Source organism: Mizuhopecten yessoensis, unplaced genomic scaffold (assembly GCF_002113885.1).
Source record: "Mizuhopecten yessoensis strain PY_sf001 unplaced genomic scaffold, ASM211388v2 scaffold11143, whole genome shotgun sequence".
Classification (NCBI taxonomy): domain Eukaryota; kingdom Metazoa; phylum Mollusca; class Bivalvia; order Pectinida; family Pectinidae; genus Mizuhopecten; species Mizuhopecten yessoensis.
Genome location: NW_018408901.1, coordinates 44,062 through 58,557, shown reverse-complemented (window position 1 = coordinate 58,557; position 14,496 = coordinate 44,062). Strand labels below are relative to the sequence as shown.

General features: G+C 33.3%; 1 protein-coding gene across 7 annotated transcripts in view; it reads left to right on the top strand.

The window, feature by feature from the left end:
- Positions 1-8,313, top strand: part of LOC110466704 (calcium uptake protein 3, mitochondrial-like) — a 164,116-nt gene extending 155,803 nt beyond the window's left edge. For 5 of the 7 annotated variants that reach the window (XM_021523406.1, XM_021523407.1, XM_021523405.1 and 2 more), the window contains 2 exons: positions 1,660-1,683; positions 6,606-8,313. In XM_021523406.1, the coding sequence (XP_021379081.1) occupies positions 1,660-1,683; positions 6,606-6,680 (99 nt within the window). In that variant the 3' untranslated portion in view covers positions 6,681-8,313. The remainder of the gene's footprint in view (positions 1-1,659; positions 1,684-6,605) is intronic. The other 2 variants (XM_021523403.1, XM_021523404.1) reach the window with 1 other exon arrangement.
- The last annotated feature ends 6,183 nt before the right edge of the window (positions 8,314-14,496 follow it).

The window sequence follows — 14,496 nt, the reverse complement described above, 5'->3', positions numbered from 1 at the left end:
TTCGACTTTCAATCACAGGGGTGAAATGTTTAAAAAAAAAATAACAGGGTCTTTTGAACGAATTTTAATCATAAATACTGATATTTTGCCTGTAGCTTTATTTTAGATCACTTTTAAGGTTACAAGTGTGAGTTTTATACCAGGTGAGCGATGCAGGCCCATTGGGCCTCTTGTTTAAATTTAGATGCACAATAATTAATGAATTCTGTAGAACTGCCACTATAGTTTAATTCTCACTTACTTTGGTTTATCGATTTTTGAGGTTGTTCACAAAATATCACACTGATGCTGGAAAAAGAATATATATTCCATTTTAGCTCACCGTCTACCTGTACTAAAGTTAATTTTTGTTTAAAATACTACTTGGCCAGAACAGCTAAAGGGATTTTGACTGAATTTTCAATTCGTAATCCCTGTACCAATAGAATTCAACATTTCATAAATGTATAAAAGTAAAAGGGAATTATACTATGTAAAAGAAAAAAAGGAATCAGAATATAAATAGGATTGCTTATCAGTTATCTCCCTTGTCAGTGAAAATCGTGTTCAATTTCCAAACAATAATTCTGTACAATCACGAATAATGATTCTGTACAATCAACAAACAATGATTCTGTACAATCAACAAACAATGATTCTGTACAATCAACAAACAATGATTCTATACAATCAACAAACAAAAACTATTCTGCTGATCGACTCTGTTTCATTTGAATTGAAAGCTCATTGATCATTCTTTATAAACACATACACATTAAAACTTAATTTGGTTTTAATTTTATCAACACATATTATAGTATCTAAATTAGGTTCATTGTTTCCTGCTGAAATATAGGTTGTTTAGATGGAACATGCAGGGTAGATTTCTTTACATTAATAGCTGGTACGTGTAAGAGACTGTTACCATACTACAAGATAGCCAGCTTTGGTGAAAGAAAATATTTCCTCTTTGAAATTGACACTTTTCCTTTTTTGAGCATAATATACTTGTATAGTATTCTATCATGTTTGTTTGAGACATTTTACAGACATATTTCTTACATATCCAATTTCTTTCACTGAATTTGTTCAATTCAGTCACCCAACAAAATAATCACAAAATTACACTATATTATGTTGAGAAAAATATAAGTGAACAAGCACAACTTATGTTTTGAGAATCTGAACATTCCTTATTCACGTACTGTAGAACTTTCATTAGTTGTTGTGAAAGCTTTTTTTTCATAATAGGGATTATGGAGAGTTCGTTATATGTTTCTTCAGTTTTATGAAATATTTCCACGTTTTCAAGTAATATCTGTCAAAGTACACTGGTGTGAGTACCACACTGTTAATACGTGCTCCGTTGGATCCGAGTACCTCTGTGTCGATGTACAAACACTTGTTCGAGTACCATTCGTCAACATTCATTTGTTTGAGAACCTCTGTTGATGTACATCATGCACTTGTGCCAGTACGTGAATTTGTTGATTACGAGTACCCACTCAAACAGAAGATAGCTTTATATCAAACTTGTAATTACTTAGTGGACCTATGAATTTGTGGATGAAGGTAATATTACCCATGAAATCAACGAAATTGAAAACCCCACGAAAATTATTGATTTTACAGTATATACATGTACTTCTCTAATGATGTCTTTTGATATTACGTGTTCAGAAATGGAAGAAATATTACATGGCGGTAAGATTTCCTTTCTCAGATCAGATGATGTATTTGGCTAGAGATATCGTGACAATATATAATCTTCACGGTCGTGACTGCGAATAAACTGCAATGATTTGTGTCAGTAATTTGTATGTATACCGTGTCACTAATATGTACTGTTTGACTATATAGTCGGCATCCCTGAGTTGGAAAACTAACTGCAACCACAGGATGGCATGCATGATTTATAGTGAGGGTTTGTCGTGTAAGGTGAAGGTCGCATGACCTTTCATGTCCTTATATTATTGAGTTGAGTGTTGTCAAATTACATGAAAATTTGTACTTCACAAAATTATACTTGTACAATGTCAAGTGATGTTTAGTCTTGTTCACCCCGATTCTCGAACCTCAGAAGAGTCGGATCAGATTGGTCGCAGAAAAATATACCAATTGATGGTTTTATGGTTTTGGTTAACAAAAGTGCTGATAGAAAAAGAATATTGACAAATTTCTTGATTTATTGACAAATTTCTTCAGTAAAAATTTGCTTTGCATTGGACCTATAACAAATCAGCATGCTATGGAAGAGTTTGAAACCAAATCTGAAAACAGACTAAAATAATTCTTAAATATGAAGCCTTGTTGCTGAAGTAACAATTTTGGAACTTTTGTTGCCAAACCACCCTCCCCTTAACTCATACACTCCTGAAATTTCATTATGAACTATTCCAACTTTCGAATTGGAAGGGTTCAAATATGTCTTCAGGGGTGAATGAGTTAAAAAAAATGTACCAGTAAATCAGAGCCAATAAAGGTTTCTTCATTTCATGGCAATAAAACTGGACTCTCAGCTTGCTGTTGTTGTGCAGTCGAAACAGAGGCTCAGGTTGAACAAGACTAAGTGACACTTTGTAAACATTCTGTTATCATTGTCTTTGGGTTGAGATAAGATATTTTTACAATTACGTGAAGGGTTTATGTGAAAAGAAAATAGAAATATGTATTACACAATATGCAACCTGCATCCTGTTAATTACTGGTAAGAGACCTGGTGTTGTAGAAAGCAATGTCACTGCTACTGTTAATTTACATGCGTTTTATTAATCAAATAAAAGTTGACAGGTCCACTACATTGTAAGAGTTATTCCCCTTTGAGTATATTTTATGAAATTTGATTACCATCTTTGAATTTCCAGCACATCTTATCATGCATCTCACCCTGGGAAAGAGCGTGACCTACACAATTTATCAAATTTGTACATGGAGTTACTGTGGTACTTTGGTTTTTCAAAATGTAGTACAATTTATGAATTCTCTCTTAAGTTACCATGGCAACTTCGACAGTCTTTGCAACAAAACTTATCTGATCTCTACAGTAAGTTTCCATGGTAACTTTGTTTACAATTGTAGGTAGCAGCATTTACCAAGTACAGACAGATTATTGCATTTGTTCACTGAGAGTTGTTGTGTATACATTCAGCATGTAGGATTTTGTGTTGTGCAGAACATGGTTATAAGATATATATGTAGGAGTGCATTGTCACTGTTAAATTATGTGATTGTGATATATACACAATTTTTAGAGAATGTGGATATTTGATCACGTGAATTACTAAAAATGGAGGAAATAATGTGTGTGAGTTGTACTTCAGAAGTCATATATACATAGTATAAATAGCCATAGAGATCAGTATACAATTGAATCGCCTCCCTTGGTCAACTTTCTAGAATTGTATGTAATATACAAAATTTTGAAATTGAATCGATAGTAAGAAATTTGTAATTGAGGGAGGAAATGGATAAACACTTCATGAGATTTATAAGATTATCAAGGTAATTACTAACCTTAGAATATTTTCCAAATTACGAAACCCGAGACCTTTGAAAGGAAGATCATAAAATCATACTGAAGCAAGGTAAAATGATAAAAAAGAATTATACATAAAATTGCTTTAATATCACTTGGCAAAAAGGATGTAAAATGTATAAGATTTGTTCTGGAAAAGGGTCTCTTTGAACTTGATTGCTTGGCACAGAAACAAGGAAAAGTGTCATTATTGTTTTTGGTAATGTTCTATGGGCTTAGTAGATATTAGGCCGGACATGGGGACTTCATAAAACATGAAGTCCCCATGTCCTGCCTAATATCTACTTAGCCTATAGAACATTACCAAAAACAATAATGACACTTTAATATTCTACATTCCAGCTTTTGTCGTGTATATTACTGCTTGCTTCTTTTAGCAGTGAAATAGCAATAAATATGTTGAAAATTTCAAAATAATTCATTTCTTTCCTACCTGGATTTTTTTTTTTTAAATCTTAAGTAGTATTTTCTTTTATATTTGCCTTACAAGATGTTATTATAAAATGTGACATGACTTTAACCACACATCAACATCATTAAAGGTCCATGTGGTATATAAACTGACTCACCAACATGTACAAATAATTACTTTGCATGGCATTGTTACTATATAGATACAGTGGAACCCCCTTATTATGATATTCTATTTGCCAGAGAAAAATATCATAAGAACTGAGCAAGCTGTTTTCGATCAGACATATATTGATGTGGAAACATGGAAAAATATAAATACAAACTGATAAAATAATAATTGAAATAATTTGATCATTGTTATTTATATCAGCGTGTTGGAAAAAAATTGACCTTGACCTTTGAACCTAATGACCTTGAACTTTGACCTCAGTGTGTCTCTAATTTTGACCAAATTTGCTTCATAATGTCATAAAATGTTCATTAATGAAAAGCTTCAAAATTTGACCTTGACCTTTGAACCCAATGACCTTGACCTTTGACCTAGACTTTTTACCTCAGTATGTCTCTTTAATTCTGACCAACTTTGCTTCATTATGTCATAAAATGCTCATTAGTTTTCAGGAATAACGAATTCTGAATAGGTTTTGAATTGTCATTTCATTTATTGTTAGCTATTTGAGCAGAAGAACTGAATTGTACAAACTCCTTACATGTAACAGGGACCAAAAAAAACATTCTTTTACAAATGAAAATGTTCAGGTCACCTGGCTTTCTATATCTGGGTAATGATTTTAATTACCCGTAGTAACTTAATTACGTGTCATATTTATTTTAATGACACATATAATGACCACTTGATAGGGTGATCTGAAGAATTTGTGTAGCTTACCTGAAACAGATTTTTGTCAAATCCTTTCAACAATTACATAGTGTTTTTGAGGTTGTGCTACACTTAATTTTGGAAAGAATTACATGGGTGGTAAAAAAGGCCAGTTGTTCAAAAGGTGGTCAGCTTAGTCACTGTTTAATGACATTTTTCAACCTTTGATAGTTTTGTCAATGTTCAAGGTAAAATCTCACAATTTTGCATGTGACTTCACGCTACTAAATATGGATATTTGGAAAGTTGTCTCTAATTTAATAATTTTGTTTTAAACTTACACACAAATTAAAATTTATGCTAATCACTGATTAAGCTAATCACTTTTTGAACAACTGGGCCCAGATTATAGAAAAACATACAGTTTGTGGATTTTTAAAAGTTCAAATACTTACGTTAAAGAACTTTGTAGCTGGCACTGGTTATTTTGGCTGATTTAAATAAACATCGAGATCAGACTGATTCTTGTAAGCACAGAGTCCTCTCTGTCTTAATCATATTTATATCATTGTAACTTAAACAAATCAAGTCACAATATTGGCAGCTGGCTGTGAGATTTTTCTTATTAAAACTCAATTCCATTCATCATTTTTGATTTTCTGAAAAGTGATCACAGGTATCATATTTCAGGTAACATATACACCTTTAAGACAAATGATTTCATTGTAAATTGCAGTGGAAAAAAGTCTGCCTACTGTATAACATGAAATGTTCACTGTGTATAAACATTCATGATTTTCGTGTTCGCTTTTGAACCACGAAAATAAATACGACAAATTTGAATGATACACGACGTGTCTACTGTTTGTTAATATCATCCACAAAATTTTGTACCACGAAATGATCTAAATGGCTTCAAACCACCAAGGAAAGTATCCACGAACATTTCGTGTTATACAGTATAAGAGATCCCCTGTGACCCGCCCACCCAAAGCCCCTACACCTCCAAACAAAGAATAAAGCATTCTTAATTCTTTCCTCTAGTCTGAACAAACGATAAAAACTTCAAAGAAATGGATAGTTGCTTATACTTTGTCAATATATGTGTCTGGTCTCTCGACCCACCACCAGGGTGCTTGATAAAGTGAATACAATATCTGGAGAATATTAAACATTCTAACAGAATGTCAACAGCAATACTCTAGCTGTTGAAGCATACAGCAGATGTGGTGCATGCCCTAATCAAAATATTTAAAAAGAAAATATTAATCACCAGAATTGCAAAACATAATTTATACTCTATGTAAGTTCACAATGCACTGGTTTAGCATGGAAATTGCAAAAAAAAGTAAATATACACCAAAATAAATATGTTTACAATATTGAAATTCATCTCCATTACTTTGTTAATTTTGTATTCTATTAAGCTTGTATTTCTCATGATTTCTGCTTCAATTATGGTATATATTATCATCACAATCTTGTTTGTGAATCTGAAATGACACAAGATCAATCATTGCATTATATAATCTTCTACTTCCTTTGATATTAATCATATTTAGAGGTTGATACATTCTTGTGTAAACCTCATTTCATGTCAGTAATTGTTTATCTATCATATGTACTGCAAAAACTGATTTGTTTCCTCTTTATGGTGTACCGTCAAACTTTGTCACTATAAACTCATATCTATATTCATTAATCTCTCAACCTTTTCATAGGTCTAATGGTTGGAATGTAATATTGTTTCACTGTACATTTAATTGTAACACTGTCACTCTTGCACTATATGATTAAAGATTGAAATGTAAGTGTAAATGTATATATGAATTTTTATTTTATTTTTCTTACTTTCAGTCTCATCTGATGCATACCCAGGATAACTGGAGCTCGTTCAAGTCTTGCGTGAAGAATGAGATGAAATCTTACTGAACAACCCAAATGTGTGATGTTACCGAAAGTCTTAGTTGGTGTCATGGCAACCACCAATGACATCCTTTGGTTTGTTGTCAAGGCAACCACCAAAGTCATCCTCTAGTTTGTTGTCAAGGCAACCTCCAAAGTCATCCTCTGGTTTGTTGTCATGGCAACCACCAATGACATCCTCGGGTTTGTTGTCATGGCAACCACCAAAGTCATCCTCTGGTTTGTTGTCACGGCAACCTCCAATGTCATCCTCTGGTCATAGATGCGCATCACTCTCACTGAACACTCCAACTTTGTAATGTAACCACCAGTAGTGATGTCATGACAACCACCAACATAATCTTCCGGCCACGACAGTATGAGGACGTGTTGATGACATCACCGGCATTGCCTTATACAGACACAGAATCATTGATGTTACAGGAAGACATTTCATCATGGCATATCAATCTTACATCATTTCAACTATTCTTTGACCTCCACTGACCTTGTCCTGTGGACAAAACTTTATCAAAAGGATCATAAAACGAAGTCTATAAATACAGCTATTCAAATGTCTTGAGAAATATGCCAATTGAAATACATCATTATTGTTTTTGAAAGCCACTTTTTGGAATCACTATAGTCTAATAAACACTAGATATCTGTATAGATGTATTATTTGCTGGGTAGATAATTAAGTCACTTTCTGTGTAGATAAAGTCAATAACTTGTGTATAAAAATCCATGAAAACTGTTGGAATAACTATGGAATAAATGCCTTGTGTATTGGTGTTAATGTTCTTTTCAGTAACTTTAAGTCCAACAGAAAATATGCCATGTACATGGATTTTATCAAAAACAATTTCTTAAACCTGAATAATCTGAGAGCAGGTTTTCAGATTTATAATTCCAGCCATGTTTATTGTTAGATGTATTTTGTTTTCAACCTTCCTGAACATTACATTTAAAACATTCATATTTAAAATTGATCTCAGGAAAGACTTGAGATCCTTTGACCTTTCCTAACTTTTTTAGAACAAATTTCATTGTCAATATATTATGTTGAAACTTACCATGTAGAAGGTAGATAAACTCGTGTATCAATTTCCTATTCTAGAGAATTATCAATAGTTCAATTCTAAATTAGCGCTTTTCTAACAAGCAGTCAACCTATTATTGTTCCATATTATATTTTTGTGTGTGCATAATTTATTAAATTAATTGATATCCCATATTTGCCAACTCACTATTTAGAAGGGAGACTCCCGATTTTGGACCCTTACATTTAGTATTTTCAACCAGTGAGTTTGCTCAACTATTCCTATATTCTAAGATCTAATGCTTTCATCTGGTTTACACACACATCTTATTTGTGTTTTAATTTTGAGCATGAAGAATTTCCCCTTTGGAAATTTCAAAAAGTTGACAAGTATGATATCCTATTACGATTTTGTATCCCAATTCAAGTAGAGAGCTCACGGGCATGACTTAGGTAGTAGAGAGCTCACGGGCATGACTTAGGTAGTAGAAGTTCTGGCACTATATCATATACTTTCACTCGATTCACTTACTATGTAGACTGAAACAAAATAATGAAAAAAATCAATTCTATATAAATAAATTATTCAATGCTTTCAACATTGTTAATTTATGAAAATATAATTAGTATACTTGTAATGTTATAAATTAGTTGTGGTATATAGATATATATATATGTTATTTGATAAATAGTGTGAAGGAATTTTCTTATGTTTCAACTGAATATGTGTAAGATGTTTTTTAATAAGTTTAAAGTTAAAAATAAAAAAAAATATTCTTATACCATAAAACAACACCCCTATTATTCCATTCAACATTTGATGGAAGCAGTTACCTATCTGTGTAAAGATGGTAGAGTTGCATCTGGCCCCAGTTGTTGCTACTTGAGAAACCCTTTCTGCCTTTTTACATAATGAGATCACTGACTTTATATATGTTCCAAGTGTGTCACTACTGTGAAATCAGCAAATTTTGTGGGCCTAAAATTATGAGTACCCACTCATACGGAGAATAGCTTTATGTCAAACTTGTAATTACTTTGTGGACCTCTGAGTTCTTGGATGAAGATTACCCACGAAATCAACAAAATTAAAAAACCCACAAAAAGGAGTGATTTCACAGTATGTAGATTTTTAGCTGTAGTATTTTCTTCTTGGTGCCATTTGTGTCTACTTACGATCATAAATAATTCATTTTTCTTGGTATCATGTATCTGTTGAAGAAGGCTGGTACATCTGTGTTCACAATTAAAGAAATTCTACACAATCAGGGTTTTCATTGTGACATGATAACCTTGAATTTGGCATTTTAATGCAAACGGAAAAATATGACGCATTCAAATTTATGTACGAAATCTGATTTGCTCCATTACACCGTATGGACTGATTACCTGAAAATAAAAAAAAATGTTTTTTAAATTCATTGCTAAATTATTTGAGGATTTTTTTATTGTTTTGTTGCTGAAGTAATAATCGATCGGAATTGTTGGCACTTTCCGTTCTCCTTTATGGAAAGTGCCGACAGTTTCCGATTGCAGTAGGATCTCTCCTGTAGTGACTGGTGTACTTGTTTCCTTCAGATTTATCTGTGTTTATTGTCTTTGCCTTTTTACTGCCTGTTATATCCTATATATTTTAAAACTAGATTTTTGGAATTGTTGAAATTTCAGATTCTATGAAATAAAATCTTTACATAATGTTTGTCTGGTTAGTTATTTCCAAAAGTGAATACACAAAAAAAAGTCATGGTGATGTTGACAGTGAATCCACACAAAGATGACAGATGGATCCTAAGTTATAATTGCCTCTTAAAGATATATAACTGTGTTTATGATTTTTCAGGAAGGTGAACTTATGCTGTGGTGTGGCGTGACGTCCGTCTGTCGACCGGCGTTAATATTTTACTTTAAACAACTTCTTCTCAATAATCAAAAGGCCTAGGGTGATGATAGTTGGCCAGAAGCAAACTGGGATGAAGGGCTACCAAGTTTGTTAAAATATATGACCATCACCTATATTCAAGGTCACAGGGGTCAAATATGTTTAAATCTTTTAACGACTTCTGAATGAATAACCAAAAGGCCTAGGGTGATGATATTTGGCAAGTAACATGCTAGGATGAAGGGCTACCAAGTTTGTTCAAATGAATGACCTTGACTTATATTCAACGTAACAGGGGTCAAATATGTCAAAACCTTTAAAATAATTTCTTCTGAATAACCAAGAGGCCTAGGGTGATGATATTTGGCCAGTAGCATGCTGCGATAAAGGGCTACCAAGTTGGTTCAAATGAATAACCTTCATCCATTTTCAAGGTCACAGGGGTCAAATATGTTTAAAACCTTTTAACAACTTCTGATGAATAACCAAGAGGCCTAGGTTTATGATATTTGGCCAGTAGCATGCTTGAATTAAGTACTACCAAGTTTGTTTAAATGAATGACCTTCACTTACATTCGAGGTCACAGGGGTCAAATATGTTTAAAACCTTTCGCAACTTCTTCTGAATAACCAAGAAGGTCTAGGGTGATGATGTCTGGCCAGTTGCATGCTGGGATGAAGGGCTACCAAGTTTGTTCAAGTGAATAACCTTGACTTATATTCAAGGTCACAGGGGTCAAATATGTTAAAAACCTTTAATACATTTTTATCTGAATAACCAATAGGCCTAAGACGATGATATTTGGCCATATTCTAATGACGTCACGCTTAACAAACTAGGCTGTGCGCCATTTTGAATGGGATACTTGATGCAATTCCGACATTTTCTGCTCTCATCTGGTGTGATTGCTTATGAAAATGTTATTAATTGTATATTCATGTAAATATTTAAGTGTGTGTACCAAACATTTACCATAACAACCACTTATTCTACCGTCGCTTCCTTTCAATCTGTACCAAAAAAAAATGGTTGCCTTTGAATGCAGCGAATAGAAGATACCGGTATGATTGGTCAATTCCAAAAAGTGATATTTTCACAGTGTAAAAATATCACTTTTGATATTTGTCACAGTGTGAAAGATATCAGTTTTATCAAGTTGATAGAATCCGATATTTCCTTGGCAAAAATGTAATAAATATATATATATATATACCGGTATATATGAGTTTTGAAAATCATGTCAATATACTATCATGATTGTATCACCCCTACAATCAGGAAAACCTTGCATAAACCACCTTATTTCTAATCAAAGCTAATTAACTGCTATATTTACAATACGAGACTCTCAGTCCTGTCAGGACTTTGATTGAAATATAAGTTATTACATTTTATAGGTGCAATGAAATGTGTCTTAAGTTCTTTACCTATTGTGTTATTACTGAGGAATGGAAAGTTAACATTCGTGAAATGTAATTCGTCATGTTTGTCATACAGTTTGGAAGTGAGATAATCTGTTGATAAGGAAAACGTTGAGGTGCTGACGAATAGTGGTCTGGTTGTTTTATAGGATAGGGCCAAAAGTATGTGTCCGGTAACACGACTGAACACATTCGGTTGGTCGGTAGGGATTCCTTTTTATATATATTTTTTACTGTTTTTGATGGTTGGGGGTAATTTAAGAAATTTACAAAAAATATCATCAAACACGTTTTTAGGTCTTTTGAATAAAAATATGAGATTTAAATTTGGTTTTCATAGATGCCTAGGAAGTAGAGAGGGGTAGATACAGCTGTCTTGTTTGTTTATCTGTCCGCATCCCGTTGACAAGGTATCCCAACACTGAATGTAGTGCGTTCGAGCAAGATAAAATTGTTAGAGATAAAACATACATGTATATACTGTATATATGAAGATCCGACAGATTCATGTTTTTATTTTGTATATAGGATATATATAGATATATATATGGTACATGTAAGATTATCATTGAATTTAAAGACTACGTTTTTGCAAATGGTTCCAAAATAGAAATTAGATCAGACATTAACTGTAATTCTAAGAATGTTATTTACTCTTTAATATGTAAACAATGTGGTGAATTTTATATCGGACAGACCGGATGTGAATTGAGAATACGAATGAATGTACATAGACAACAAATGAAGGACAATGAACTAAGATTTTTTTAAAGTTAGCAAACATATGCATCGATATTCTAAAGATGATTTTCATGTGTTACCTATTTACAAACTGAATAGCGACGATGTAGTTGCAAGAGAAATTAAAGAAAATATGTTTATAAAAGTCCTCAAACCCAGCCTGAATGCACAATGATTTTTGCAATGTATTGTATGTAGATGTTTTCTCTGTCTTGGTATTGTTTGTGACGTCACTATGCTTGTTTATTTATGACGTCACTAAAATTGTTGACTATACAAATATTGATGACGTCATGTAACCAACGGTGATAAATAAACATCAATCCGCCTGAGGAACCCCTAGAAGGCAGAAAGGCCTAGCGGTCGATCTGAAAAATTTGTTTTTATTCCATATATATATATATATATTGTGGCCTAAATGAGATTAAAGTAGTTGAAGAAAGTCTTGTAATTCAAAGATAAAAATTCATAATTTCTGGATAGGAAAGGGTAAGGTATCATATCTCCTTGTATAAATTCAGTTTCTTCATAGGGAGTTTCCTGTTTATTGACAGCAAACTATTTATATCTACCAATAATTTGAGACGTGGTGTTGAGCACGCATAATAGTCTTATGACATGTGGATATATCAAAAGTTTTAACAACAAAAAAAGTTTATCATAAATGACTGATATACAAAAAATAAAAAAAAGGTGTTTAGAATGCGTTACAGTGGTATTCCATGTAAAGCTGTCAAAGCTTGACGGAATTTATCTTTGTGTGTGTGTGTGTGTGTGTGTGTGTGTGTGTGTGCACTCCTTTACTGCGGTTAGTAAATCGAAATGGGAAATATTACTACTAACCGTCCATTAAATTGGCTCATGTTCAGGTTAAAAAAAGACATGCCATGAATAAGTGTGTATAATGTTACGTTCCTACTTTTAAATCAATATCATACGGTCATTACGTAATGGAAAATGACCGAAACCTGATGAGGGCGGTAGCCCGAATCTCTGGGTTGTTTTCAGAAGAACTCCCAGGTTGAGGTCATTATCTGACTTAAGGTGGCTCCACACTTTCGCAATTAACAAGCAAAATTCGTTGAAACTTTCATATAATGGTTATGCAACTATGTAGAGTTAATTTTATGAAAATCTAAACATTCCGATAGTTTGGGGAATTTTTTGGAAAAAATACCAAAAAATTGAATTTTCGCCACTTTTAATATTTTCCGGTTTTTTTTGTGTGTGGCATTGTTCGGAACAATTCCGCAAACGGCCCAGGTGTTACTATAATTTGCACTACGATATTGAATACCCGATACGCAAAACGGAAATGACGACACGGTGTACATGCACATTTCGATCAAGATAATTGAGTCCGAGCTGTACTTTTTCCGGAAGTACGTCACGAAAATGGACGCTGATGACGATGTGTCGAGCCACCTTAAATACAACTTGGAAAATAAACACCAGCCGCCACGGTTCACCGCTTGGACCTCCTGTTCAACACGTGTATACGTTGGAGAATGACCACGTGACGTCGTGGCTCATAACAGTCAATGTTTCTGATATTTCAATCATATGACTATTTTTACAATTTAAAACCCAATTTGGTTAAATCCGTTTTTTAATGAACACTTTAAAAATCGTTTTTACCACAAATATTTTTATAGTTTGATAACCAATGTGCTCCAATGAATCAATTGAGAAGGAGTGGGTTGGTGTTGGCGGGGGTTTGGGGGAGGGGGTTAATTTTTCATCTGAAGCAAATTTCCCTTTTTTCAAAAATTCTTATTGAACCTCTTTGTTCCTTGAGTAATTATTTCCAAAGAACATTTTATAACATATTACTACTCGACATTCATAACATAGTTAGGTTTCTATTCATTATTTAACAATTTAATCAGATCGGCAAGATGAAAATTGTTTTCAATGTTTCACTGCTAAATTACCTTTAAAACATACACACTAATCAAAGACTAAATAAATGTAAATGTTTTGGATATGCCCTATTACCATAGATATGAGGCTGAAGTCAGTTATTTTTGCATCCAAAATTGAAGATAGATATAAATCCTTGCTTGTATGCTATCATGTAAAATGTCCTATTCTACAAAAGGTTTCCACAAATAGAGTTGTTGTAAAGCAGAAACACAATAAAAATGAACAAAAGTTACAGGGATCGAACTCGAGATTTATACACTGCCAGTCGAAAACAAATCAGCTCAGACATAGAAATCTTCATCACGAAAACTACTGATGCAGAGGTACCCTTTCAGTAATTGATTATTCAGGGTTTATATTTTATTTATAGCGAAATGCAATCTAACATCCGGGAAGGAGCAGTCGTGTTATGCCGTTCCGTACCTTGCAACGTGTGCATGACTGGTGAACCGTGGCGGCTGGTGTTTATTTTCCAAGTTGTATTTAAGTCAGATAATGACCTCAACCTGGGAGTTCTTCCGAAAACAACCCAGAGATTCGGGCTACCGCCCTCATTAGGTTTCGGTCATTCTCCATTTATTTATGTAAAGCGAAAATAAAGTGAAGGTAATGGCATTTAATACCGGTATGTCTCATTCACGGAGCGAGTAGGAACGTAACATTATACACACTTATTCATGGCGTAGGTTTTTTAACCTGAACATGAGCCAATTTCATGGACGTTTAGTAGTAATATTTCCTGTTTCGATTTCCATACAGTTTGTTATACTAACCGCAGTAAAGGAGTGTCCAATTCACACACACACACACACACACACACACACACACACACA